The 26,157-nt window shown below is 49.6% G+C and overlaps 2 protein-coding genes across 3 annotated transcripts; both read left to right on the top strand.

Annotated features, from left to right (window-relative positions):
- The first annotated feature begins 1,058 nt into the window (after positions 1–1,058).
- TBC1D25 (TBC1 domain family member 25) lies at positions 1,059–20,916 on the top strand. Its single transcript, XM_079765997.1, has 6 exons — positions 1,059–1,312; positions 3,708–3,817; positions 4,994–5,148; positions 16,121–16,248; positions 16,383–16,571; positions 16,841–20,916. The coding sequence occupies exons 1-6, from the start codon at positions 1,193–1,195 to the stop codon at positions 18,200–18,202; spliced, it is 2,064 nt and encodes a 687-aa protein (XP_079622123.1). The 5' UTR covers positions 1,059–1,192; the 3' UTR covers positions 18,203–20,916.
- A 1,765-nt stretch (positions 20,917–22,681) lies between these two features.
- Positions 22,682–26,157, top strand: RBM3 (RNA binding motif protein 3). 2 transcript variants are annotated; one of them, XM_079765040.1, is made up of 7 exons: positions 22,682–22,842; positions 23,452–23,571; positions 23,788–23,894; positions 24,539–24,635; positions 24,742–24,835; positions 25,294–25,377; positions 25,546–26,157. In XM_079765040.1, the coding sequence occupies exons 2-6, from the start codon at positions 23,469–23,471 to the stop codon at positions 25,349–25,351; spliced, it is 459 nt and encodes a 152-aa protein (XP_079621166.1). In that variant the 5' UTR covers positions 22,682–22,842; positions 23,452–23,468; the 3' UTR covers positions 25,352–25,377; positions 25,546–26,157. The 2 variants fall into 2 exon arrangements, with proteins under 2 accessions (XP_079621166.1, XP_079621165.1); XM_079765039.1 differs by having other exon boundaries at positions 22,683–22,842; positions 25,291–25,377.

Raw genomic sequence — 26,157 nt, 5'->3', positions numbered from 1 at the left:
TAGCCAAAGTCCAGGCATCTTACAGGACTCCTTTGTTAGAAATTACACTTGAAGAAAAAGAAAAAAATACGAAATACCCCAAAAAATTACATTTGCACGAGCAGTCTGTATTTTGTCCAAACCATATGGATATTGTGCAGTAAAGTACCAGTAAGGAGAATGTGTTTGTGCATTTTTCCCTACATAAAGTTTCTCAGAGGAATCTAAGATATGTTCAATCATTCAGCCAATATTTAGTGGGCACACCATTTAGTAACAGGCCTGACCTCAACATGTTGTCCTCAAAGATTAAATAAAATGAAGGCGAACTTTAAAAAGCTAGGATCTCTAGAGAGCGTGAAAACGGCTTTTCTTGGAAATTATTTAAGTATAACAAGTGAACAAAATCACAAACATTTAAAATGTATGGCTCCATTAATTTTCTTTTGTTTTTGTTGTTTTGTTTTTGTGTTTTTGTTGTTTTTGTTTTTGTTTTGTATCATGTTCCTTCTTTTTTTTCTTCATGGTCCTTCTTATATGTATCAAAACTCAGACTGAACAATGAGTTCTGAGTTGCAAAAGAGGCTTTATTTTTAGCACCTGTACGTCGTTTTTGTCTACAAATTACAAAAACAAACACAAGTGCTACCCATTAATTTTCACAATGTGTAAACTATTTTTTTTAAAGGTTCGAGAACAGTGTTATTTTTCTGTTCGGCGGAATCCTTTGAAGAGGGCCACAGCATCTGAAATAGATGACATCACCTGGAAGCTGAGGCACAAGGCCACTTGCAGCAGGCTGTGGGGGGCCCTGACGTCATCGCGCAGCAGCTTCCTTTCCCCGCCCCCTCCCCTCGCTGGAATAGGTCAACACTTTAACACCAACTAGGTGAAGCCGGAAGTAAACTATCCAAACAGCCAAACCACGGACGAGGGGAGGTGGGACCTCAGTAGGCGCCTGCGCACTGGCTGAAGTGAAGCAAAACACCCGGCGTTGTGGGGCGGGGCTCCTGGCAACAGCACTCTCTGCGCACGCGCAGAAGCGACCGCCACTCTATCAGGTGTGGGGGGTGCTAGGGTCGCGCAGCGCCCTCTGCGCCTGCGCCCGGGCGCAAGGTGGGGCTGCGGGCGCCCGCAATCTGGAGTGCGCGCCGGGGTAGGGGGGTAACCGTCACCCGTCACCCTCAGGCGGGTGGCGGCGGGTGGCGGCGGGATGGCGACGGCCACTGGGTCCTCGGATTTGGCCGGCTCTGGGGCGCCCCCGCCTGGTGGGGGAGTCCAAGCGGCGGCGGCTGAGGAGGAGGAGCGAGAAGTGGTACGGGTCCGAGTCAAGGTGAGGTCGGCTGCCGCTCCACCAGCCGGCCCGGGGCTCCCAGGGGAGGAGAAGGCGGTGACTGTCCTAGGATGGAGGGCGGGACCTGAGATTTGGGGTGTCACCTGAAGGGCGAGGCTGGAGGGCCTGCCCGGCGATAGTGACAGGGGTGGAGTAGGCAGGACGTGGGAATGCGAGGCCAGGGCTGGAAGGCGTGGAGACTGAAAATGGCAGGGTGGGGGTTAGGGTGGAGAAGAGGGGCCGGAGGGATGGAGGAGGGGCCTTACTTGTTGAGGAGTGGGTCCCTGAGGATGGGGGGTGGGGTGCTGTCTGAAAAGGAGGCGCCTAGGTCAGTGAACATATGTGTGTGAGCGCACTGGTGTGCAGGTGCCCACCTGGTGAGGGAGACAAACAGCTGAATAAATGAGATGCCTCGGACACTGGTGAATGTCATGAGGAAATACTGAAAAGGGTTCTCAACGAGGACGTTACTTTAGCCAAGGTTGTGCAGGGAAATCCCCAGGAAGGTATTGAAGGAGCCGAGACCTTCAGTGGAAAGGAGTCAGCCTGTGCCTTGCGGGGGTGGGGGGTGGGGGTGAGTGTTCTGGGCAGAGGGAACAGCAAGGGCAAAGGCTGGGGGGGGCGGGGATGAGCTTGGCCTGTGCCCTTAGGCTCCCATGTTCCTGGAGCCCTGGAGAGAGGGAGGGGAGGAGTGGAGGCGTGTGAATCAGAGGGGTGACAGGGGCAGATGGTGAAGGGCCTTTGAAGTGTGCTCTGAGTAAGAAAGCTGTTGCACTAGTCCCAGCAAGCAGTGATGGTGGCTCAGACTGAGGTGGTGGCGCTGGTGGCGCTGAGAACAGGGTAGGTTCTGGAGAGAAGTCAACTTACAGCAGTTTGGCAGTACGAGTGTAAAGTTCAAAAAAGCTGATGGGCCCTGGCCGGTTTGGCTCGAGGGATAGCGTGTCGGCCTGCAGACCTGACCGAAGGGTCCCGGGTTCCATTCTGGTCTAGGACGTGTTCCTCTGTTGGGTTTCAACCTCCTCCCCGGCCCAGGCCCTGGTCCTGGTCAGGGCACGTGTAGGAGGCAACCAATCGAAGTGTTTCTCTCACACTGATATTTCTCTCTGTCTTTCCCTCTCTCTTCCACTCCCTAAAAGTCAATGGAAAATATCCTCGGGTGAGGATTGAAAAAAAACACATAAAATAGCTGATGGGCCCTAACCGGTTTGGCTCAGTGGATGGAGCGTCAGCCTGCGGACTGAAAGGTCCCGGGTTCGATTCAGGTCAAGGGCATGTACCTTGGTTGCGGGCACATCCCCAGTAGGGGGTGTGCAGGAGGCAGCTGATCGATGTTTCTCTCTCATCGATGTTTCTAACTCTATCCCTCTCCCTTCCTCTCTGTAAAAAATCAATGAAATATATTTTAAAAAATAGCTGATAGGAGAGAGGCTGGCGGGGTCCTATAGGCTGACCTGTTGGGGACCCTTTAAAGATATTTAAGCCCTAGCCAGTTTGGCTCAGTGGATAGAGAGTCGGCCTTCAGACTGAAGGGTCCCGGGTTTGATTCTGGTCAAGGGCACATGCCAGGTTTGTGGGCTCGATCCCCAGTAGGGGGCGTGCAGAAGGCAACTGATCAAATGCTTCTTTCTCATCATTGATGTTTCTATCTCTCTTTCCCTCTCCTTTGCTCTCTGAAATCAATAAAAATATATTTTTTAAAAAAAGATATTTAAGCAGGGGAGTGTTGTAGCTCGATGTGCTAGATTGGTCGCAGTATGGAGGACGAATTTGATAGAGGCCAGACTGGACATGGTGATCCTCACAACCATCGTTGAGGGAATACAGAAGAAAGATTGGGTGTCTGGACCATTGCAGTAGCCTCCTCCTCACTCGACTGCTGCTTTCTCCCTTGCACCCCACAGTCTGTCCCAAGCAGAGAAGCCAGAAGGATCCTGTAAATCTTAAGTCAGACCACATTCTTCCTCTGCTCAGAACCCTCCCAATGCTACTGCCTCACTCAGAGCAAAAACCAAAGTCTTGCCCTGACCGGTTTGGCTTGGTGGATAGAGCGTCGGCCTGCGGACTGAAAGGTCCCAGGTTCGATTCCGGCCAAGGGCATGTACCTTGGTTGCAGGCACATCCCCAGTAGGGAGTGTGCAGGAGGCAGCTGATTGGTGTTTCTCTCTCATCAATGTTTCTAACTCTCTATCCCTCTCCTTTCCTCTCTGTAAAAAAAAAAAAAAAATCAATAAAATATATTTAAAAAAACAAAACAAAACCAAAGTCTTCACCATCGTCCAAAATGCCCACCTTGATCTGGCCCCCACCACTCCTCTGACCTTGCCTCCTCCTGCTCCCTCTGCTTCAGCGTGGTGATGTAACCCCTGATGGCCTCCCCTGGGTCTTCTCTCCCCAGAAATGTGAGAGCTTCTTGCCACCTGAGTTCCGCTCTTTTGCTGTTGACCCCCAGATCACCTCACTCGATGTGTTGCAGCACATCCTCATCCGAGCATTTGACTTGAATGGGTGAGTAAGGGGATGCTGGTGCCTGACCAGTGAGCTACCCACCTCAACAGTGACTGATTGGCCTTTTCATTGTCGTTGTTTGATAGGTTATTTGTTTGTTTTATTATAAATAACCCCACAGTGAACAGCCACCTAGCACTGGCGTTGCTGGATTAAAGGGTGTCTGCTTTTTAAATGTTCAATGGGTGGTTCCAAAATGCTCTCCGGACAGGTTTTACCAATTTACAGTCTCACCAGCAGTATACACTGAGTGGCCAGATTATTATGATCTCTGAACGCATAATAATCTGGCCACTCAGTGTATGTATATATTAGAGGCCCGGTGCATGAATTCGTGCATGGGTGGGGTCCGGCCAGCCTGGCCAGGGGGAGGGGACATGGGCGGTTGGCCGGCCTGCCTGCTGGTCGAACTCCTGGTTGAGGGGACAATTTGCATATTAGACTTTTATTATATAGGATATACACTGAGTGGCCAGATTATTATGCGTTCAGAAATCATAATCATCTGGCCGCTCAGTGTATAAAATGCCTGTTTCCCTCACACCCTCACAAACACGGGTTACTATAAAATACTGGAAAATTTGCCAACCTGATAGATGAAAAATGGGGTCTCTTGGGGGCAGCTGTGATGGTTCTTTGGTTTTGGTGGCTATTTTGGAGGAATACAAGCACATGGTAACAAACTCAAAGAGTACCAAAGTAATGGGTATTTAGGATGTTGTCATGGTTACAGTAGTCAGCACACAACATACTTCTTTGCATAGTTACACAAATGTATCTGAGAACAAATTCCTAGTTGTTATTTGACTTTTTTTCATAAACATCTTTTGTTGTGAAAAATGACAATCATACAGATTGCTTTTTTTATGCAGTAAGAAGGCTGCTTTCTTTCCACTTCTACCCTTCAACTACCCTGTTACCCTCCCTAGAGGGTACCAACATTTTACCAGTTTCCAGTGTGTCCTCCAGATACAAGCAGGTGTGTGTGTGTGTGTGTTTCTGTGTTAGCGTAACAAAGTAGAGATGAGGGATCCGCCCTCAATCCTTAGCACAATATCTAGCACATAGTAGAAAGTTGTTGTCAACACCATTTACCTTCCCCTGGTTCTTTTGGAAACTGTCCCTGAGCCTCCAGGGCACCGGGGCACTGAGAGCTGCCGCACCTCCCATGTCCAGGAAGAAGAACTTTGGCATCAGCTACCTGGGCCGGGATCGGCTGGGGCAGGAAGCTTACCTCTCACTCCTGTCTGACTGGGACCTCAGCACAGCCTTCGCCACTGCCTCCAAACCTTACCTGCAGCTGCGTGTGGATATTCGGCCCACTGAGGACAGTGAGTACCCAGTGTCCTGAGGGGCACTGCTCTGGGACCTACCCTGTCCCTGTAGGATGATGCCACCCTTGCAATACACTCCCTCACAGTGGGCTAGGGAGCAAGGTAGCCTCATTCCAAGTTCTGGGTTGGCCACTGGGCCTCAATTTCTTTACCTGTAGAGATAATGGTATCTTAGGGCTATTGAGAGGATTAAACAGGGAAATTCATGTAAAATGCCTGTAACGGTGCATTGCTACATAGTAAATGCTCAAAAAGTATTAGCTCTAGCCCTAGCCGGTTTGGCTCAGTGGATAGAGCGTCGGCCTACGGACTGAAGGGTCCCAGGTTCGATTCCAGCCAGGGGCACATGCCCGGGTTGTGGGCTCGATCCCCAATAGGGGGCGTGCAGGAGGCAGCCGGTCAATGATTCTCTCTCATCATTGATGTTTCTATCTCTCTATCCCTCTCCCTTCCTCTCTGAAATCAATAAAGAAATATATATTTTTTAAAAAAAGTATTAGCTCTAGTAACAATAATTATATTTATTGTAGCATATAATCTAGTAATATACAATTATACAATGCAATATAACAATAGAGCTATAGATATGTTTCAACTATATTAATATGTAAATGTAGCAATGTAATTATAATAATGGCAGTTGTATTTTTTTAATTTATTTTTATTGATTTCGGAGAGGAAGGGAGAGGGAGAGATAGAAGCATTAGTGATGAGAGAGAATCGTTGATCGACTGCCTCCTGCATACCCCCTACCTCGAATTGGCCTGACCAGGAATTGAACCATGACCTCCTGGTTCATTCGTCTGTAGATTCTCTCTAATCATTAATGTTTCTATCTCTCTCTCTCCCTATCTTTCCTCTCTGAAATCAATAAAAATATATTTTTAAAAAAGAATCTTCTTTCAATTAGATGAATTGCAAATGTTTTTCCCCAGCTTACCTTTTGTTTAATGGTTTTGTTTATGGTATTTTTTTTGTCCTATCAAAAATTAAGCCCGGCTGGTGTGGCTTAGTGGTTGAGCATCCACCTAGGAACCAGGAGGTCACAGTGCGATTCCCATTCAGGGCACATGCTCGGGTTTTGGGCTTGATCCCCAGTGGGGGGCATGCAGGAGGCAGCCAATCCATGATTCTGTCTCATCATTGATGTTTCTATCTCTCCCTTTCCCTTCCTCTCTGAAATCAATAAAAATATATTTTTTAAGAAAATTAAAATGTAGCCGAAACCGGTTTGGCTCAGTGGATAGAGCGTCGGTCTGCGGACTGAAAGGTCCCAGGTTCGATTCCGGTCAAGGGCATGTACCTTGGTTGCGGGCACATCCCCAGTAGGGGGTGTGCAGGAGGCAGCTGGTCGATGTTTCTCTCTCATCGATGTTTCTAGCTCTCTATCCCTCTCCCTTCCTCTCTGTAAAAAATCAATAAAATATATATATTAAAAAAAATGTAGATGCAATCTTATACATATACTAGTGACCCGGTGCACGAAATTCGTGCACATTAAAAGGGGATTAATTAGCTCTGACAGGTTTGGTTAAGTGGATAGAGCATCGGCCTGCAGACTCAAGGGTCCCAGGTTCGATTCCGGTCAAGGGCATGTACCTTGGTTGCAGGCACATCCCTGGTAGGCAGCTGGTTGATGTTTCTCTCTCATTGATGTTTCTAACTCTCTATCCCTCTCCCTTCCTCTCTGTAAAAAATCAATAAAATATATTTTTTTAAAAAGGGGGATTAATTAGAGGAAATAATTTAATATTGCTATTTGCCCTTTCTCTATAATAGAAGTGTTAGAGATGAAAGAAAATGAGTAAAATGTATATGAAAACCTTCCTCCTGTCAGAGTCTGGGGCACACCACGGGACCCAGAGTCAAGTCCCCACCCACCCACATGCACCTCAAAATCGTGTGAGACCCAGACCCGGACGCCCCCCCCCGCCCCATTGGGCTAGATCCAGACCTGGCCAGTCCCACCCTTGTCAAGCCCTGCTGGGCAGGGGGCGTAGCCTCAGGTCCCCTGGCCCAGCTCCAGGATGGGGGGCATGGCCTGAGGTCCCCCAGCCCAGACCTGGGTGGGGGCGTGCCTTGAGGTCCTCCATCAAGCCCCGCCAGGTGGGAGACACAGCCTGAGATCCCCTGTCAAGACCCGCTGGGTGGGGGGCATGGCCTGAGGTCCCCCATCAAGCCCTGCCAAGCGGGGGGGCGCAGCCTCAGGTCCCTTGGCCCAGCACCAGGAGGGGGATGCAGCCTCAGGTCCCCCGTCAAGCCCCACTGGGTGGGGGCGTGGCCTGAGTTCCCCTGACCCAGCACTGGGGGTGCACCTTAAGGTCCCCCATCAAGCCCCGCTGGGTGGGGGGCATGGCCTGAGGTCCCCTATTAAGCCCAGCCAGGCAGGGGGGCGCAGCCTCAGGTCCCCTGGCCCGGTGCTGGGGCGGGGGGTGCAGCCTGAGGTCCCGTGTCAAGCCCTACCTGGTGGGGGGTGTGGCCTGAGGTCCCCCAGCCTGGCGCTGGGGCGGGGGGAGCAGCCTGAGTTCCCCTAGCCCAGCACCAGGATGGAAAGCGCACTTTGAGGTCCCCCGTCAAGCCCTGCCGGGTGGTGGATGTGGCCTCAGGTCCCCTGGCCTGGCACTGGGGCGCAGGGTGCAGTCTGAGGTCCCGCAGCCTGATGCCATGGTGGGGGACGTGGCCTGAGATCCCCTGTCAAGCCCCACGGGAGCGGGGGAGGGCGTAGCCTCAGGTCCCTGCTGATTGCTCGTTAAGGCTCCTTATGGGAATGTGACGGAGTGATGGTCAATTAGCATATTCCCTCTTTATTAATTTTTTAAATATATTTTATTGATTTTTTACAGAGAGGAAGAGAGAGGGATAGAGAGTTAGAAACATCGATGAGAGAGAAACATCGACCAGCTGCCTCTTGCACAACCCCTACTGGGGATGTGCCCGCAACCAAGGTACATGCCCTTGACCGGAATCGAACCTGGGACCCTTCAGTCTGCAGGCGACGCTCTATCCACTGAGCCAAACCGGTTTCGGCATATTCCCTCTTTATTAGATAGGACTAGAGGACCAGTTCCCAAAATTCGTGCATGGCGGGGGGCGGCGGCGGCAGTCCTTCAGCCTGACCTGTGCCTTCTCGCTGTCCAGGACCCCTTGCTCCCTGCCACCCACCTGCTCACTGCTCCTTAGAGCTGCCGCAGAGGTGGGAGGGGCTCCCACCACCACCACCACCACCACTTCGCTTGCCAGCCATGAGCCCGGCTTCTGGCTGAGCGGTGCTTCCCCTGTGGGAGCGCACTGATCACCAGGGGGCAGCTCCTGTGTTGAGTGTCTGCCCTCTGGTGGTCAGTGTGCATCATAGGGTCTTTCCACCATTTAGTCAATTTGCATATTAGGGTATTATTATATAGGATACCTATTTCTTTATGATTTCTGAGATTCTCCTCTTAATTTGGAACACCTTCCCCTATATTTCCTAATATGCTTATTATTTTCTTTACTAGAGGCCCGGTGCATGAAATTCGTGCACGGTGGGGAGGGGGTGGCCCTCAGCCCAGCCTGCACCCTCTCCAATCTGGGACCCCTTGAAGGATGTCCAACCGCTGGCTCCCAACTGCCCTCCCCTGCTGGCCTGGTCCCCCCAACAGCCCTCCCCTGCAGGCCTGGTCCCCCCCAACTGCCCTCCCCTGCAGGCCTTGTCACCCCCCCCAACTACCCTCCCCTGCAGGCCTGGTCCCCCCGCAACTGCCCTCCCCTGCAGGCCTGGTCCCCCCCAACTGCCCTCCCCTGCAGGCCTTGTCACCCTCCCCCAACTACCCTCCCCTGCAGGCCTGGTCCCCCCGCAACTGCCCTCCCCTGCTGACCTGGTCTCCCCCAACTGCCATCCTCTGCTGGCCCAATCACCCCTAACTGCCCTCCCTGCTGGCCTGATTGCCCACAACTGCCCTTCTCTGCAGGCCTGGTCCCTCCCAACTGCTCTCCCCTGCAGCCCTGCCTCCCCAACTGCCCTCCCCTGCAGTCCTGGTCCCCCCCCCCAACTGCCCTCCCCTGCTGGTCTGGTCACCCCTAACTGCCCTCCCTGCTGGCCTGATCGCACACAACTGCCCTTCCCTGCAGGCCTGGTCCCCCCCAACTGCCCTACCCTGCTGACCTGGTCTCCCCCAACTGCCCTCCTCTGCTGGCCCAGTCACCCCTAACTGCCCTCCTGCTCGCCTGATCGCCCACTACTGCCCTCCCCTGCAGGCCTGGGCCCCGCCCCCCAACTGCCCTCCTCTGCAGGCCTGGTCACCCCTAACTTCCCACAACTGCCTTCCCCTGCAGGCCACCTTGCGGCGGCCATCTTGTGTCCACATGGGGGCAGCCATCTTGTGGCTTGGTGTGATGGTCAATTTGTATATTACTCTTTTATTAGATAGGATTTGTAAATATCTACTCTGTCAACATTCTGATAACTAGACATAGGTTTTTTTTTTTTTTTTTTTTTTTTTTTTTAAATATATTTTATCGATTTTCCACAGAGAGGAAGGGAGAGGGACAGAGAGCCAGAAACATCGATGAGAGAGAAACATCGATCAGCCGCCTCCTGCACACCCCCCACCAGGGATGTGGCCGCAACCAATGTACATGCCCTTGACCGGAACCGAACCTGGGACCCCCCAGTCCACAGGCCGACGCTCTATCCACTGAGCCAAACCGGTTTCGGCGACATAGGTTTTTTTAAAATTCCAAATAGTCAATTATGCCAGCATCATTTATACATGTTATTTATTTATTAAGAGAGAGAGAGAGATGAGAGAGAAACACCAATCAGTTGCTTCCTGCATGCCCCCTGACCAGGGATTGAACCTGCAACCTGGGTATGTGCCCTGACCAGGAGTGGAACCTGCCACCTTTTGTTGTACAGAATGACAGTCCAACCAACTGAGCCACACCAGCCAGAGCAGCAGCATTTTTTAAATAACCACCTTTTCTACACTGAGTTGAAATGCCATTTTTGTCCGTACTGAGTTCCCATGTGTACTTGGAATTATTTCTCGGCTTTCTATTGCATTCCACCAATTGACTCTCTTTCTCTACTGCTATGCTAACATCATATTTTTATCATAGTACTTTTGTGGTAAATATTAATAAGTCAAGCATTGCCATCCTCCCACTATTCTTTTTCATGACTCTTATTTTCCTTAACTATCCTTAACTGTGAATTCTTTCATATGAACCTTAAAATAATTTTATCCAGTTCCAGGAAAAACCCCACTGCATTTCTGCTTGGCATTACACAGCATTTATGTATTAATTTGGGGTTTGGGAAGTTTGACAATTTTATGATGAGGAAATGTAGTCTGTACAGCATCTATTATGTAATACCGCATGCAAGGCCTGAGGCAACACCCTGTAATAAAATACTTGGGCGTTTCTTCAGGGAAATGTATGCATATTCACACTCAGTGGGTTACATAAAGACTAGATATAGTCTCATGTCAGTCAGATCAGGTTTTGCCACTAGATGAGTTTGTGCTTGTAGAAATCCTTTACCCAATGGGTTCTTTCTTTTTAAAATCAATATAAGACTGTCTCTTTTTTCCTGTAATGTTTTTGGCCTTGAGTGGTGTTTTGTTTTTGTTTTTTTCTGACATTCATATTGCTGCTCTTGTTCTGTTTGTGTTTGCCAGGTATTCCTTCAGGTTTCCTCAATTTTCATCTTTTCTTTTTTCTTTTCAGTCTCTGAGAGTTTTTTTTAATATATTTTTATTGGTTTCAAAGAGGAAGGGAGAGGGAGAGAGAGATAGAAACATCAATGATGAGAGAGGATTACTGATTGGCTGCCTCCCGCACACCCCCTACTGGGGATCAAGCCCGCAACCCAGGCATGTGCCCCTGACCGGGGATTGAATCTAGGACCCTTCAGTCCACAGGCCGACGCTCTACCCACTGAGCCAAGCAGCCAGGGCCAATTTTCATCTTTTCTTTGTCACCTAATTTTAGGTATATCTCTCATTAAAATCCCATAGCCTGATTTATGCTTTTTTACATATTTGACAGTGAAATATTTTTTAAAAATATATTTTTATTGATTTCAGATAGGAAAGGAGAGGGAAAGAGAGATAGAAACATCAATGATAAGGGAGATTCATTGGTTGGCTGCCTCCTGCACGCCCCCTACTGGGGATTGAGCCTGAAACCCAGCATATGCCCTTGACCGGAATTGAACTCATGTCCCTTCAGTCTGCAGGCCAATGCACTATCCACGGAGGCAAACCAGCTAGGGCAACAATGAAATCTTTAGGCCATTTACTTTTCTTGTCCAGTGTTTCCCACCCTCCCTGGCCCTTGAAAAGAAAGCTTTGGAACACTTTTAATTGATTTTTGGAGAGGAAGAGGGAGGGGGGAGGGAGGGGGAGAAAGAGAGAGAGAGAGAGAGATTGATTGATTGATTGATTGATTGAGAGATTTGTTGTTTCACCTGTTTATACATTCATTGGTTGATTTCTGTATGTGCCCTGATTGGGAATGGAACCTGCAACCTTGGCATATCGGGATGATGCTCTAACCGAGATACCAGGCCAGGGCTGGAACACTTTTAATTCTAATTCTTCTTCTGATCCCTAACCCTTAACTTGTGGGTTTTGCTGAGACGGTAATTTTTGTTTCTTTTTAAATTCCAGGCTGTCATTATCTTTTCTTTATAGTAGGTTGCTTAAGTTTCAGCAATGCTAAAGTAACACTTAAGATTACAAACTCCCAATCACAGTGTCTCTGTCATTTCATGTTTAACTATATATGTTACAAACTGTGGCTCATCACCATTTACACTTCCTTTGCCTTCCCTCCCTTGAGCCGTTGTAGTCATTTCCTTTGAGAACTTCTTTGTCCTCTTCCAATAAGGTATGTGAGTTAGATGTGCTCTAGTGACCAAAAATGTCTTTTTTAGGCCACCATAGACAGGTACTGTTTGGCTGGGCATGGAGCCCTTGGGTCTTGGGCCTTGCTTCTCAGCGCTCCATTTGTGCCACAAAGCACTGTCTTCTTGCTTCTGGAGTTCCGATGACCTTCTTTCTGTCGTAAGCAGCCTATTCCTCGACTTTGGAAGCTGGCAAGAGTTTTTCTTCCTTCCTGGAATTTGGGCATTTCACTAGCATCTGGATAGAGCTGGGAAGGCCTGTTATATGTGTGGTTTGTTCAATAATCCTATCTAAGGCTTGGTGAGCCATTTCTTCATCTCAAGGGCATTCTCTTTCATGTCTGTGTGACTACAATGTCTTCACCTGATCCCCCTTCTCCCCCTGCGTTTCCTAGTGTTTGAGTATTAGGTGTTTTGGACTTGGTCTCCAAGTCTCTCTCTTTTTCACTCGAATCCTCAAGCTTAAGTCTGTGCCTTGAAGGGGTTCTCCTTGGTCTTCTCCTCCTTCATTTTACCCATCCAGTAGCATGACCTCCATTTTACCTGTTGTGTTTTAATGCTCTGATTAATGTTTTAGAAAGACCACTCTAGCAGCTGTTGGGAGAGAGGGGAGGGGCAAAAAGGAAGCAGGGACTGGTTAGGCAGCAGTTTCAGGTAGGAGATGTGGTGGCTCAGACAGGCTGACAAGGTGGAAACGAGAGAAGAGGTGGAATTAAAGTATGTTCTGCATGCAGGAACCATGGGGCTTAGCAACGGTTTGGCACTGGGAGTTGAGAGAGGGGGAGGCAGCAAGGACGTCTCTCAGGTTGCTGGCTTAGCAACTGAACAGATAGAGACACTGTTCACTCATACGAGGAGCAGAGGAGGCCATGTGCAGAGTGGCTCTCAGGCTCCCCTTTTGTGTTTGTTTGTTTGTTTGTTTGTTTTAATATGGAACGCTTCACAGATTTGCGTGTCATCCTTGCGCAGGGGCCATGCTAATCTTCTCTGTATCGTTCCAATTTTAGTACACTAGTATGTGCTGCCGAAGCGAGCACTCAGGCTCCCCTTTTGGATCCCATAGGTTCGTAATGTGAGGTGAGAAAGCCAGGGAGGAACAGGGACATCCAAATGGTCTAGGCCAGTGGTTACCAACCTTTTTTTGGCCATGCCCCACGTAAGCATCTCTAAAATCCTGATCCCACCCCCCCCATGATATATAATTCTTATTATTCAAAAAGTGAACTCCTATTCACGTGGAGGAAGCCTAAAAGGCCATTAATTTGGTCTAAACAAGCTTCCAAAGAACATGGCATCTATGAAAGAGAAAAATAAAAGAACAAAAGGACAGTTGAAGTACTGAGGAAGAAATCGCTAAGAAATTGTTAAAAATAATATGAAGTGATATGAAAAAATAGCAAATAAAATTTCAAAACATATAACTGAGAACTGAAATGCATAAATATGTCACAATATACACTGAGTGGCCAGATTATTAGGATCTCTGAACGCATAATAATCTGGCCACTCAGTGTGTGTGTGTGTGTGTGTGTGTGTGTGTGTGTGTGTGTGTGTATTAGAGGCCCAGTGCATGAATTCGTGCATGAGTGGGGTCCGGCCACCCTGGCCAGGGGGAGGGGACATGGCCGGTTGGCCAGTCTGCCTGCTGGTCAAACTCCTGGTCGAGGGGACAATTTGCATATTAGCCTTTTATTATACAGGATATACACTGAGTGGCCAGATTATTATGTGTTCAGCGATCATAATAATCTGGCCACTCAGTGTATATTTATATACTGTATATGAGGCCCCTAGAACCATAAGAAATGCAAAAAAATCACTTTTAATGACATCCTCGAATTGCCCCCCTTAAAAATCAAATTTCTGCCCTAACCGGTTTGGCTCAGTGGATAGAGCATCGGCCTGCAGACTCAAGGGTTCCAGGTTCGATTCCGGTCAGGGGCATGTACCTTGGTTGCAGGCACATCCCCAGTGGGGGGTGTCCAGGAGGCAGCTGATTGATGTTTCTCTCTCATCGATGTTTCTAACTCTCTATCCCTGTCCCTTCCTCTCTGTAAAAAATCAATAAAATATATTTTTTTAAAAATCAAATTTCCCCCCTGTGGGGCATGTGCCCCATGTTGAGAACCACTGGTCTAGAGTCTGCTTCCTCCTCAGCTTGAGGGAGAAAGTACAGTGAACTCCATGGAAATGCTGCTTAGGGCTGGCAATTGCCTGCAGATGACAACGGATTAAGCAAATCCAAGTTGATTTGTTTCATATATAGAGTTTGAAAGGCACTGGATGTTGCTGTTGTCAGTTTAGCAGCTCTGTGGTGCCAAGGCTGACATCTCCCAAATCTCTCCAACTTAACCTCCAGGTGGCCACTGTTGCTTCAGCCACCACATCACATTTGAGGTGGGAAGAAAGGATTCTAGGGGTGTAAAGAACTGAGAGAAGGGACAGACTTCTGCTGATGTTCCAAGGACCAGAACTGGAGAAAGTCCAGCATAGCATTGTTTCCTCTCTCTAACATACACAACATACATATTCCACAAGTATTTTTTTCTGAGATCTATCTGGACTCTGGAGTAAGGCCAATGAGGTTCAGATCCTGGCCCTACCATTTCCTAGCCGTGGAATCTTGGCCACTTACTAATTATTCCAACCCTTTTCCATCTTCAGTAATGACCATGGTAATCTATACTGATTGTGGGAGGAGCTGTGGCATGAATCCTATATAATAAATAGGTGATATGCAAATTGACTGTCACTCCAACACACAAGATGGCCCCCCCCGTGGACACAAGATGGCTGGCAGGGGAGGGCAGTTGTGGGAGATCAGGCCAGCAGGGGAGGGCAGTTAAGGGCGACCAGGCCTGCAGGGGAGGACAGTTAGGGGCGACAAGGCCAGCAGGGGAGGCCATTAGGGGCAATTGGGCCGGCAGGGGAGCAGTTAGGCATCGATCAGGCTGGCAGGGGAGTGGTTAGGGGCAATCAGGCAGGCAGGCAGGCAGGCGAGTGGTTGGGAGCCAGCAGTCCTGGATTGTGAGAGGGATCCCAGATTGGAGAGGGTGAAGGCTGGGCTGAGGGGACCCCCACCCTCCCGCGTGCACGAATTTTGTGCACCGGGCCTCTAGTATAAGATAAAGAGTTTGGGCACTCCACATTTTGGTTCTTTCACCCATTAGCTGTGGGGCCTTGGACAACTATCTTATCCTGACTGCGCCTGTTTCCTCATGAAAGAGTGGTGATAATAATAGTGCCTAACTTATAGGATGGATGGGACTAGTAAATAAGCTAAGCCTTGGCCAATGTGGTTCAGTTGGTTGGAGCGTCATCCCATGCACCAAAAGGTTCAATCCCCAGTCAGAGTGCGTGCATGAGACAACCGATAGAGGTTTCTCTCTCACATCCTGTCTCTCTCTCTCTCTCTCTCCTTCCTTTCTTTCCTCCCTCCCTTCCTCACTTTCTCCCCCAAAACAATCAATTTTAAAAATTCAACTCTGCCCAGCCAGTGTGGCTCAGTGGTTGAGCATCGACCTATGAACCAGGAGGTCACGGTTCTATTCCCGCTCAGGGCACATGCCCGGGTTGCGGGCTCGATCCCCAGTATGGGGCGTGCAGGAGGCAGCCGATCAATGATTCATTGATGTTTCTATCTCTCTCCCCTCCCTTCCTCTCGGAAATCAATTTAAAAAATATTTAAAAATTCAACTCTTAAAAAAAAGCTAAAAAAAAAAAAAAAAAAGCTAAAGGCTCAGAACACTTCCTGGCACTTAGCACTATGGAAACATTGTCTCATGTTACTATTTATGTTAAAGCTAAGCCCTTGTCACATAGTACCTGGCACATGGTAAATATTAGTATTAGAGTCTACCCAGCCATTTTGTGAGATAGTTACCTAATATAAAAGACAGTCAGTCTAATAGAAAAGAATCATTTATGGCTCTATGTTTTGCATGATTTAGATGACATGGAGAGAGAGAGTGGGAGTCGCTCATTGCCCTGTGGTTGCCTGGCTTCGGCAGGAGAGGAACCCAGCCCTGAGGTGTGGGGTTCTTATCTCCATTATCATGTTGCTTCACTCTGTGTGTCCAGGCCCGCTGCTGGAAGACTGGGACATAATCAGCCCCAAGGATGTCATCGGCTCCGACGTGCTGCTGGCTGAGAAACGGTCATCGCTGACAGCGGCTGCCCTGCCCTTCACGCAGTCCATCCTCTCTCAGGTGGTTTCAGGGAGCCCCAGGACTCTCAGGTGGTTGTAGGGCAGGGCCTGCCTGGCTCCCCTGATTCTGTGTGTGCTGGTTGGCACCTGCCCCTAGCCTGCCAGCTGACCAGCGGCCTCCCCCCTCCTTCACAGGTGGGCCGCACCTTGTCGAAGGTCCAGCAGGTGCTGAGCTGGTCATACGGGGAGGATGTCAAGCCTTTCAAGCCACCCCTGAGTGATGCTGAGTTCCACACATACCTGAACCACGAGGGCCAGCTCTCCCGCCCCGAGGAGTTGCGCCTGCGGATCTATCACGGTGGTGTTGAGCCCTCCCTGCGCAAGGTGAGCCCCCTCGACCACTCACTGGATCCATTCCTCCCGCAGTCATGAGTAGCTCATGAGACACATGCAGTGGACCCACACTGTCCTGGGATGGCGTGGTGATGTTCCCGGGCAGCAAGCTCTCCTTCCCGAGGGGCTAGGAGTCAAAGGTGGGAAGGAGGACAGAGGTCCAGGGCGGGCGGGGGCGGGGGGTGGTGGTGACAGATAGACCCTGGGATGTGGCGGCTCATCTGTAGATCCTCAGCCTCATCCTTTGTGACCCTGGCCAGGTGGTGTGGCGGTATCTGCTGAATGTGTACCCAGACGGGCTGACAGGCCGCGAAAGGATGGACTACATGAAACGAAAGAGTCGGGAATATGAGCAGCTTAAGAGTGAGTGGGCGCAGCGAGCAAGCCCCGAGGACTTGGAGTTCATCCGCAGCACGGTCCTCAAGGATGTGCTGCGTACCGACCGGGCCCACCCCTACTACGCAGGGCCCGAGGATGGCCCGCACCTGCGGGCGCTGCACGACCTGCTCACCACGTACGCCGTTACCCACCCGCAGGTGTCCTACTGCCAGGGCATGAGCGATCTCGCCTCACCCATCCTTGCCGTCATGGACCATGAAGGCCATGCCTTCGTCTGCTTCTGCGGCATCATGAAGCGCCTGGCTGGGAACTTCCACCCTGATGGCCGCGCCATGGCCACCAAGTTCGCGCACCTCAAGTTGCTGCTGCGACACGCCGACCCCGACTTCTACCAATACTTGCAGGAAGCTGGTGCTGATGATCTCTTCTTCTGCTACCGCTGGCTGCTGCTGGAGCTCAAGCGGGAGTTCGCCTTTGACGACGCCCTCCGCATGCTCGAGGTCACCTGGAGCTCGCTGCCTCCCGATCCTCCTGAACACGAGGTAGAGCTCATCGGACCCCCGAGCCAAGTGGCAGACACTGGCTTCGGCAGCCACAGGGGGCGGCCTGTGCGGCAGAGGCACATGTTGAGGCCTGCCGGTGGGGGAGGCGGTGCTTTTGAAGATGCGGTTGACCACTTGGCCATGACCAGTCAGGGGCCCGGTGGCGGGGGACGTCTCCTGAGACAAGCCAGTCTGGATGACTTCCAGCAACTCAGGGATAACACCAGCCCCAGGAGGGACCTTCGGGTCCAGCTGCCCCACCCAGTTGCCCTCATCAGCTCCAAGTCCCTCTCGGAGCCCTTGCTGAACTCCTCAGACCCACTACTCTCCTCCTCTTCCCACCCCGATTCCCCATCCTCCTCATCTCCGCCATCCTCCCAGGAGGCCTCTCCTGCTGGTGATGTGGCTGCAGGATCCCCCCTGATGCCTGAGGTGGGCTCCCCACAAGACCCTGGGAAGTCTCTGCCACCCCCACACCCATTGGGCCTGCCCCCACCCCAGGAGTTTGGCCAGGGGAACCCATTCATGCTCTTCCTCTGTCTCGCCATACTGCTGGAGCACCGTGACCACATCATGCGCAACGGGCTGGATTACAACGAGCTGGCCATGCACTTTGACCGCCTCGTGCGAAAACACCACCTGGGGCGCGTCCTACGCCGGGCCAAGGCTCTCTTTGCTGATTACCTGCAGTCTGAGGTGTGGGACTCAGAGGAGGGAGCTGAGGCCACAGCCCCATTGTAACCAGGCTCCCTCCAGCCCACCATCAGCCCCACCAGATCTCCATTATTTGCCACGAGGGCCTCCACATGAGACCCTACCTCCCTGCCTGCCAGCCCTAGACCTGTTGGGGTGCAGGACCCTCTCCCCACAGGTCTGGGAATATGGGGCTCTGCGTCAGCACTGTCCCATTGAGGTCACAGCCTCTTTCCTGTTGTTGCTTTGTTTTTAACAACTGTACTTTGCACACATGAAGGTCCCTGTGGTCTGTTGATTTCTCTGCCCTCTTTCTGATTTTTGTTATACATGGAGTCTCCAGGGGCTCTTTACCTGATGGAGCCGAAATGCTTCACTTGGTGGAGGGGGGGGTCATGCAGTGCCTTCTTCCCCGGCGGTCGGAGAGTGGATGCTGAGAATTGGTTCTGAAAGATGAGCCCAGGTTGAGGACAGCTGGAGGAAGCCTGGAGGCTGTTGTGTGGTACATCTGTCTACCTGTAAGGCTCTGGATTATAGCTGTGAGTGTGTGATTTCAGGACAGGCCCCTGAATGAAGAATGAGAGAGTTCCTGACTCAGAAAGGGCAAGATTCATCACAAAGGCTGGGAAGTGTGGGCTACTTAGAGAGAAACATTGGGCAGCCACCTCTAGCCTTCCACATGTCACCAGTTCTAGGATCCAGACCCTTCCGGGAGTCCTAGGCAGGGATCTACGGCTCCTATGCTTGGTACTTGCTTTGGGGCTAGCTTGAGGGACTGTGGCCTTGCCATGCCTAGGACTCTAAGCCCTAAACTGGGTTTCCAGCTTATGGGTACCTGTCTTAACTGCTTCACCAACAGACACCTTTTCTTTGCCTTCTCCAACCCACCACTGTGGACAAACAAATCAAGCACTGCTAAAGCTCAGGCCCTAAAAGAAGTCACTTGCTTTTTTGGAGGTTGATGATCAAACCAAAGTCCTTTTTCCCACGTACGTTCTCAGAAGGCAGATGTGTCACAGGTCCGGTGCTATCCTCCACAAGGAGTGACAGACAATGGGTGGGGTAACTGGGGTCCTACAGGTTGTGACCTTGCTGTGCCAGGTTCTGGCCAGAAATTGCTCCGCAAGGGGCATCAGGGTAGCCATCCTCTCATCTCCTTCCCAAGAATGCCATATAAAGCTGGAGATAACTCTTTTTTTAAAAATATATTTTATTGATTTTTTACAGAGAAGAAGGGAGAGGGATAGAGAGTCAGAAACATCGATGAGAGAGAAACACCGATCAGCTGCCTCCTGCACACTCCCTACTGGGTATGTGCCCGTAACCAAGGTACATGCCCTTGACTGGAATCGAACCTGGGACCCTTGAGTCCACAGGCCGACGCTCTATCCACTGAGCCAAACCAGTCAGGGCATGGAGATAACTCTTAAAAGGCTCCCAGCACACCCCAGTATTAGAAGGGAAGCTGACCATTCCTCAGATAAGGGCTCAGTCACTGGGAGAGCAGGACAAAACCATTCTCTATCTAGGGTGCTGCAAGACTGTGGGTCTAACAGGTACACATAAGGGTCTCAGGCAACCCCACACACTGAGGACCATCCAAGATATTGGGGTATCTGGCCAACCCTAGTAGAACATAGGAAGGAACTACACAGGATGTGAATACCAGGAGATAGGGATCATTGGGGGCTATATTGGAGGCTGGCTGCCACACTAGGTGACATAATATCCAAAACAAGTACTGGGTCAGACGAATAATTTTAAATAAGTATAATAGGTAATATAAAAAAGATAAAACAAGAACAAGAGATATAAAAAGACCCCCAAAATACTATGAGAATGATAGAAAAAAAGGAACAGAAAAACACTGTAAATAGGAAATATGACATGAGATGTCAGAAGTTTTAAATAGTAAGTACAAAAGTAGAACACAAGAGAGCCCTCATTGGATTTTTTAAAAAGGTCCAGCAGTGTACACACACATAAAAAGGTTTAGAAATGTTGGAAAGGAAAGGATGAAGAAAGGCTATAGGAAGGGATTCATAATTGGACTAAGTGACGGACCCCTGAAAATCAACAAGAGAACTATGGGAATGTGGGAAATAGCCTAATAGGAATATAGATATGAATAAGCAATGTACATGAGGAAACCCAAAATCAAACAAGCGTGTGAAAAGTACTCAAAATCATTCTCTTTTTTGTTGTTAATCCTCACCTGAAGATATTTTTCCATTTATTTTTAGAGAGAGTGGAAGGAAGGGGGAGAGACAGAAAAACATCGATGTGAGAGAGACACATCGAATGGTTGCCTCCCACAGACACCCCACCAGAGCCAATGATGGAACCTGCAACTGAGATACATGCCCTTGACTGGAATCAAACCCGGGACCCTTCAGTCCTTGGGCTGACACTCTATCCACTGAGCCAAACCAGCCAGGGCTCAAAATCATTATCAATCACTTTAAAATAAAAGTTAAAAAAAAAAAACTAATGAGAAGAGCACCTTTCTATTGACTAGATAGGATGCTGCCCAATTCATGAATCGTTCAATAAAGCCAATTAGATTTTTAAGTTAAAAACTAATGAAATATGACTGTACTGGTTAGAAAATTTTAGTAAGCTGGATAATGCTAAGTGTTGATGGAGACGGGAATGTAGGGCCCTTCATACATTGCTCCACCTATTCCAGATCAAATCTGGCACTGCTTACAGAAATTATGTACATCCCTATGGCCCAGCTATTTTCTGAGTATGCATCCTAAAGAAATTTTCACACTGGCCCATAGGGAGCATTTACAAGGCATAATTTATTGAAATGGGGTATTGGAGGCAGCCCAGTGTACCTCATTGGGAGCACCTAGGGGTAAAATGATGCAGTGGATGTACACATTGGGGTTTAGTGGAACCATTAGAAGCAACAGATAGATTATCTGCACCCATAACAACACAGATGAATCTTAACATAATGCCGGTTGGTGGGGGGGGGGGAGGACACACAGAATAACACTACCATTTACTTTAATTAAAAGCATAGGTAAAATGTAGATTTTATATGTAATCATGCATAAAGATACACATTGAACCCAATAAAATGGTAAACTGTGAGAAGAAGAGAAAGATTGTTGGGTGCAGGAATAAAAGAGAATTAATAAAATTAGGGGCTTTGCATGGAACAACAATGAGGATGCGTCATGAACTGTGGAATATGATCAGAGATCAGACACTTTGAAAGGCAAACAAGTACCTCTTTTTTTTGCATGGGGCTCAGATTCTCTGAGGTCTATCTAATACCAGCATGAATGTGGACAGTGTGAAAACTGTTCACATAAAACCTGGGCATAGGAGGTCTGAATATGGCAAAAGTCAGACAAGTTCATTTTGTAGATGCATATGATACTGTACTCTGAAAGTTAACAAATCTAGACTGTGTTTGAGGGGCTGACGCTTAGAAAGTAGATTTCCATTCTATGGATGAGAAACTTAGTCTTTGAAGGAAACTAACCCATTTCTTCTTGGACGGGGACCGCAGAAATTGAGTCTGTCACATCCATTCATTGCAAAGGTAGTTCAGACACTGAAGGCTTCACAAGACCAAATTGTGGGTAATGGGTCAGACACACTTTGCTTTGCATAAGTCCACTGTGTATTGTCAACGTCCTTTCTGTGGATCAAGGGCTCAGCAACCCTGAGTGACAGCAAAAATTGTTGTGTGGACCGGGATTTACTTCCTCTGGAGATTGGAGCATCCTGTTTCTTTAAGAAGGCCCCTCAGGCAGTCTATTGGGGGTTGGGGATCAAGAATGGCTTCAGGAGGCTGTCAGATAAAGATGAGGGCTGAAGTCAGAAATGAGAAGGAATGCCTAGCTGGTGTGGCTCAGTGATTGAGCGTCGACCTGTGAACCAAGAGGCCACGGTTCGATTGTCAGTCAGGGCACACACCCGGGTTCCGGGCTGGATCCCCAATGGGGCGTGCAGAAGGCAGCAGATCAATGATTCTCATCATTGATGTGTCTATCTCTCTCCCTCTCCTTTCCTCCCTGAAATCAATAAAATATATATTTTTTTAAAGAAATGAGAAGGAATGATGCCAGGAAAAAGGGTCCCGTGACAGGCGGGGCAGCGAAGAAAACCTAGAGGTCAGGATCAGACACTGAGAAAAGGTACCGTTTGATGTAAAGGGTGATGACATCAGAGAAACTGGAGGATTAGCATCAGGCCCTGGAGGGATAATAAGATTAGAGGACTAGAAAGTGAGTGCAGGTTATGCTAGTGGCTGCCAGGCATGTCGTCGGGGACCTAGAAAAAGATGGTGAGAAAATCGTGGGAACCAATGGGGAAATGACGTCAAGGAAGTAAGGGCCGGGAAGGGATGTGAGAGCCAAAAGGTTCGTGCGCAGAAGAGACGAAAATGGCTGGGGCCAATGGAGGTATACTGACGTCATAGGGCCCCGACCACACAAACCTCCGCCTCCGTTCCCGGAAGCATGCAGAGAACTTGGCTTCCTCTGCTCGGCAGGCCACGCCTCCCACCGCCCTCGCCGGCCTCAGCCAATGAGCGCGTGCGGGGCGACGTTCAGTGACGTGCACGCTACGTACGCTTTATTAAGCGTCTTCCCGCGCGATCTCCTCCTCAGTCGCTCTGCTCCTTGGCGGTAACTGTCCTTACGGCCCTTTTCCTGAACTTCTAGGTAAGTGGTGTCGGACTTGACGGAGCGGCCTCTCCTCGCCTCACTGGGGTGCGCCGCGCCGCCCTAGAGCGAGGCGTGCAGGTGGGAAGAGGAGCGGCTTCGGACACGTAGGCTCGGGCTTCTCCGAGGCGGGCGGGTCCCGTGCTTCGAGGTTAAACTTTTTTGACTTGGTGCGATGCCGGCGCACTGTGTCCTGGCACGAGGGGTGGCCGGAGGGGCTAGCGGAGTGACTTGGGCTGGGGTTGGTCTCGGGAGTGACCACGCGGCGGCCGAGAACTGCGGGGGAGGGGGGGGCTTTTTCCCCACGTGACCGCCGCCATCTTGTTCTGTGGGCGCACAGTGAACGCATGGACGTTCTTGGGCCTGCGCTGTGGCACAAAATGACGGGCGTGGCGGCGGGGATGTTGTGGGCATGCGCGAAGGCGGCCCCCAAATGGCTGCCCCGCCGTTTTCCGTCTTTTCGGTCTGCCTCCTTGGTTTCTCCTTGGTTACACCTTATTTTGTTGTTCCCGTCTGCGTTCTGTTCTCAACATTTTTTCTCTTCGTCCTTTTTCCCCCCCGACCTTTCTCCCACTTGCACCCCACGCTCTTCCGTGTTCTCCCCCACAGGACTCGAATTCATTGCCATGTCCTCTGAAGAAGGGAAGCTCTTCGTTGGAGGGCTCAACTTCAACACCGACGAGCAGGCTCTGGAAGATCATTTCAGCAGCTTCGGGCCAATTTCGGAGGGTGAGCGGCGGGCCAGACCCATAAGGGGGTGGACAGTGACCGGAAATCTGGGACCCTTGCATTTCAGCAAACATGGAGAGCGAGGCCAGGGCTCCAGGCCGCCTTGTGCTACTTTTCCTCGCTCGGTTCTTAGGTCTAAGGGGGGTAGTTCAGGCTTTGGAGAACCCTGATCACTTTTCATTGAAGATTGGTCACTTTTTGCTTCCTCTTTCCCAGTGGTCGTTGTCAAGGACCGGGAGACTCAGCGATCCCGGGGTTTTGGCTTCATTACCTTCACCAATCCAGAGCATGCTTCAGATGCCATGAGAGCCATGAACGGAGAGGTGAGGCCTTTTACCTGCATTAGGGGTCCTGCCCCCGTCTCTACCACTTCCACCATTCTTTCTGTTTTTCCCTCTGTGTCTGCTAGGGGCAGCGCGGCCACCAAACCCCACAGTGCCCACTCACAGGAGCGTGACTGCCTTCTGTTCTAGGGGGTGGAGGGCAGCGGCAGACAGAGCCGGGCTGCCTGGGAGGCGACGACTGGTCCTGCATGAGGCCGAGAAGCCACCTGTGGATGGTTGACCTGCCCTGGGCTTAGGTAGTAGAGTCTGCAGATCTGCGGGCCTGGCCCGGAGAGGACCTCGTGAGTCTTCCGGGATGGACTCTGAAGCCTCAAACCAAGAGAGGTGTCTGTCTAGCCCGAATAGTTGGGCAGCTTAGAGGAGTGGGGAGGAGAACTCACCTGAGTTCAGTCAAGATGTAAGTAGTAGCAGGGGAGCACGGTGGATCCAGGTCATTTTGTGGGGTTCTGTAGCTCCTGATAAGGCCATTCTGGTCAGAGGAGCCTGTTATGGAACATGGCACCCAAAACTTGGTGCTCAGCAGGAGTTTCTGGGCTCTTTTGCCCACCTGCCCTGCCCACTCTTGACTCGCCACTTCCCTGTGTGACCACCAACTTATCCTCTTTATGTCTCCTCGCACCTAGTCTCTGGATGGCCGCCAGATCCGCGTGGACCATGCTGGCAAGTCGGCCCGGGGCCGAGGTGGTGGCTTTGGAGGGCGTGGTCGCAGCTACTCTAGAGGTAATGACCGCGGTAAATTTGGTCATGTGGTGTGGGGAAGAGCCACCTGTTAGTGGCCTCTGTCTGGGACAATTGCAATTTACGGGGGTTTTTTTTTCTACTGTAGGTGGTGGAGACCAGGGTTATGGGAGTGGCAGGTATGACAGTCGGCCTGGAGGATATGGCTATGGATATGGAAGATCCAGAGACTATGGTGGCAGGTGGGTAGCCAAGGGGTTGGGGTGCTCGGGTGGTGCTGCCTTTCTCTCCTTAAGAGCTGGGCTGCCTGGGTATGTATGCCTATCTTACCTTGGCGTTACTAGTGTTTGTTTTACAAACCATGATGGAACTGTAAAACAAATATGAGGGATATTTTGATTTATGTGTAATGCGTTAATAAATTATAAGATCACATAATTGCTGTATATGATAGGTAGCATGTATGTTTTGTGCTGTGGTTAATTTTGTCCAGTGCATTAATGTTTGATATGATTCAATGTGTTGTGTGAATTACATACTGTATAATTGTGACTTCTATATGATGTTCACATGCTTTAACATATACCCTGTTTTGCACATTAACATTTATAAGATGTGATGGAATATGTAAATAAGAGTTTCTGTATTATCTGGGGGTGTCTGATACATTTCCTGTAACACTGTGTTTTTTTCCCAGAAGCCAGGGTGGTTATGACCGCTACTCAGGAGGAAATTACAGAGACAATTATGACAACTGAGATGAGGCATGCCACACCTAATGTAGGTGAGACTTGTATGGGAAAACCTGTCTCCCCTGTAATCTGCTGGCCATGGAGATGAGGGGGTGTCCTTGTTGTGAAGCCCTTTCTGTATCTTTATCAACCCCAGAAGGTAAGCATGTCAGCCTGTTTCTTCCTAAAATCACAGCTCTTCCCCTTCTTACTGTTCTCAGATACACAAACACAAGGAATAAAACTTCTGATCCAGGATCGTCCTTCCAAATGGCTGTATTTATAGAGTTTTGGAGCTGCACTGAAACACCTGTTTTAGTATGTCAACTTCTATTTTTGAATTGAGCTCCCAAGGTAGCTTGCTAAAGACCTTTTAGAAAGCTCCATGTGTTTTTATTTTTCTCTCTCCCATTTAAAGACAAATTCTGGAACATTTATAGAGTCTGGAATATTTCCTTTTACCCTTTTTTTTTTTTTTTTAAGTTTGGGCGCTCAGGAGTGGTCTTGGCCAAAAAAAAAAAATGTTTGGCCAGACTTTTTCCCCCCACCCAGAAATAATGTGCATCTAAGAGACATTTTTTAAAACTTGTATACAGTGTTTATCATGGTTAAAAAAATTTTCCAAATATAATTGCAATAAATCAAGGACCTGATTACTTGGAGTTTTTTTTTTTTTTAAACTGAAGATCACTGCCCTAATTATATAGAAGTTTCTTAAAATAATTGTGAATGTCATTTTTTTAATACTGGAAGAAAAATATTCTGTTGTGTTTCATGTAGTGTTAGGATGTCTTTCATGGAGCTGATTAAAAAAATGATACCTAAAGAATTGA

Source organism: Cnephaeus nilssonii, assembly GCF_951640355.1.
Source record: "Cnephaeus nilssonii genome assembly, chromosome: X".
Classification (NCBI taxonomy): domain Eukaryota; kingdom Metazoa; phylum Chordata; class Mammalia; order Chiroptera; family Vespertilionidae; genus Cnephaeus; species Cnephaeus nilssonii.
The sequence above is the reverse complement of the archived record's forward strand: the minus strand, read 5'-3'. Positions and strand labels throughout refer to the sequence as shown.

Bases quoted from the DNA above. Each gene is read 5' to 3' on its own strand.
- TBC1D25 (XM_079765997.1), top strand. From the start codon at position 1,193: ATGGCGACGGCCACTGGGTCCTCGGATTTGGCCGGCTCTGGGGCGCCC. The intron at 3,818-4,993 runs GTGAGTAAGGGG...TCCCATGTCCAG, and splicing joins CGAGCATTTGACTTGAATGG to GAAGAAGAACTTTGGCATCA. The intron at 16,572-16,840 runs GTGAGCCCCCTC...GACCCTGGCCAG, and splicing joins TTGAGCCCTCCCTGCGCAAG to GTGGTGTGGCGGTATCTGCT.
- RBM3 (XM_079765039.1), top strand. From the start codon at position 23,469: ATGTCCTCTGAAGAAGGGAAGCTCTTCGTTGGAGGGCTCAACTTCAAC. The intron at 24,636-24,741 runs GTAATGACCGCG...TTTCTACTGTAG, and splicing joins TGGTCGCAGCTACTCTAGAG to GTGGTGGAGACCAGGGTTAT. The intron at 24,836-25,290 runs GTGGGTAGCCAA...TTTTTTTCCCAG, and splicing joins TCCAGAGACTATGGTGGCAG to AAGCCAGGGTGGTTATGACC.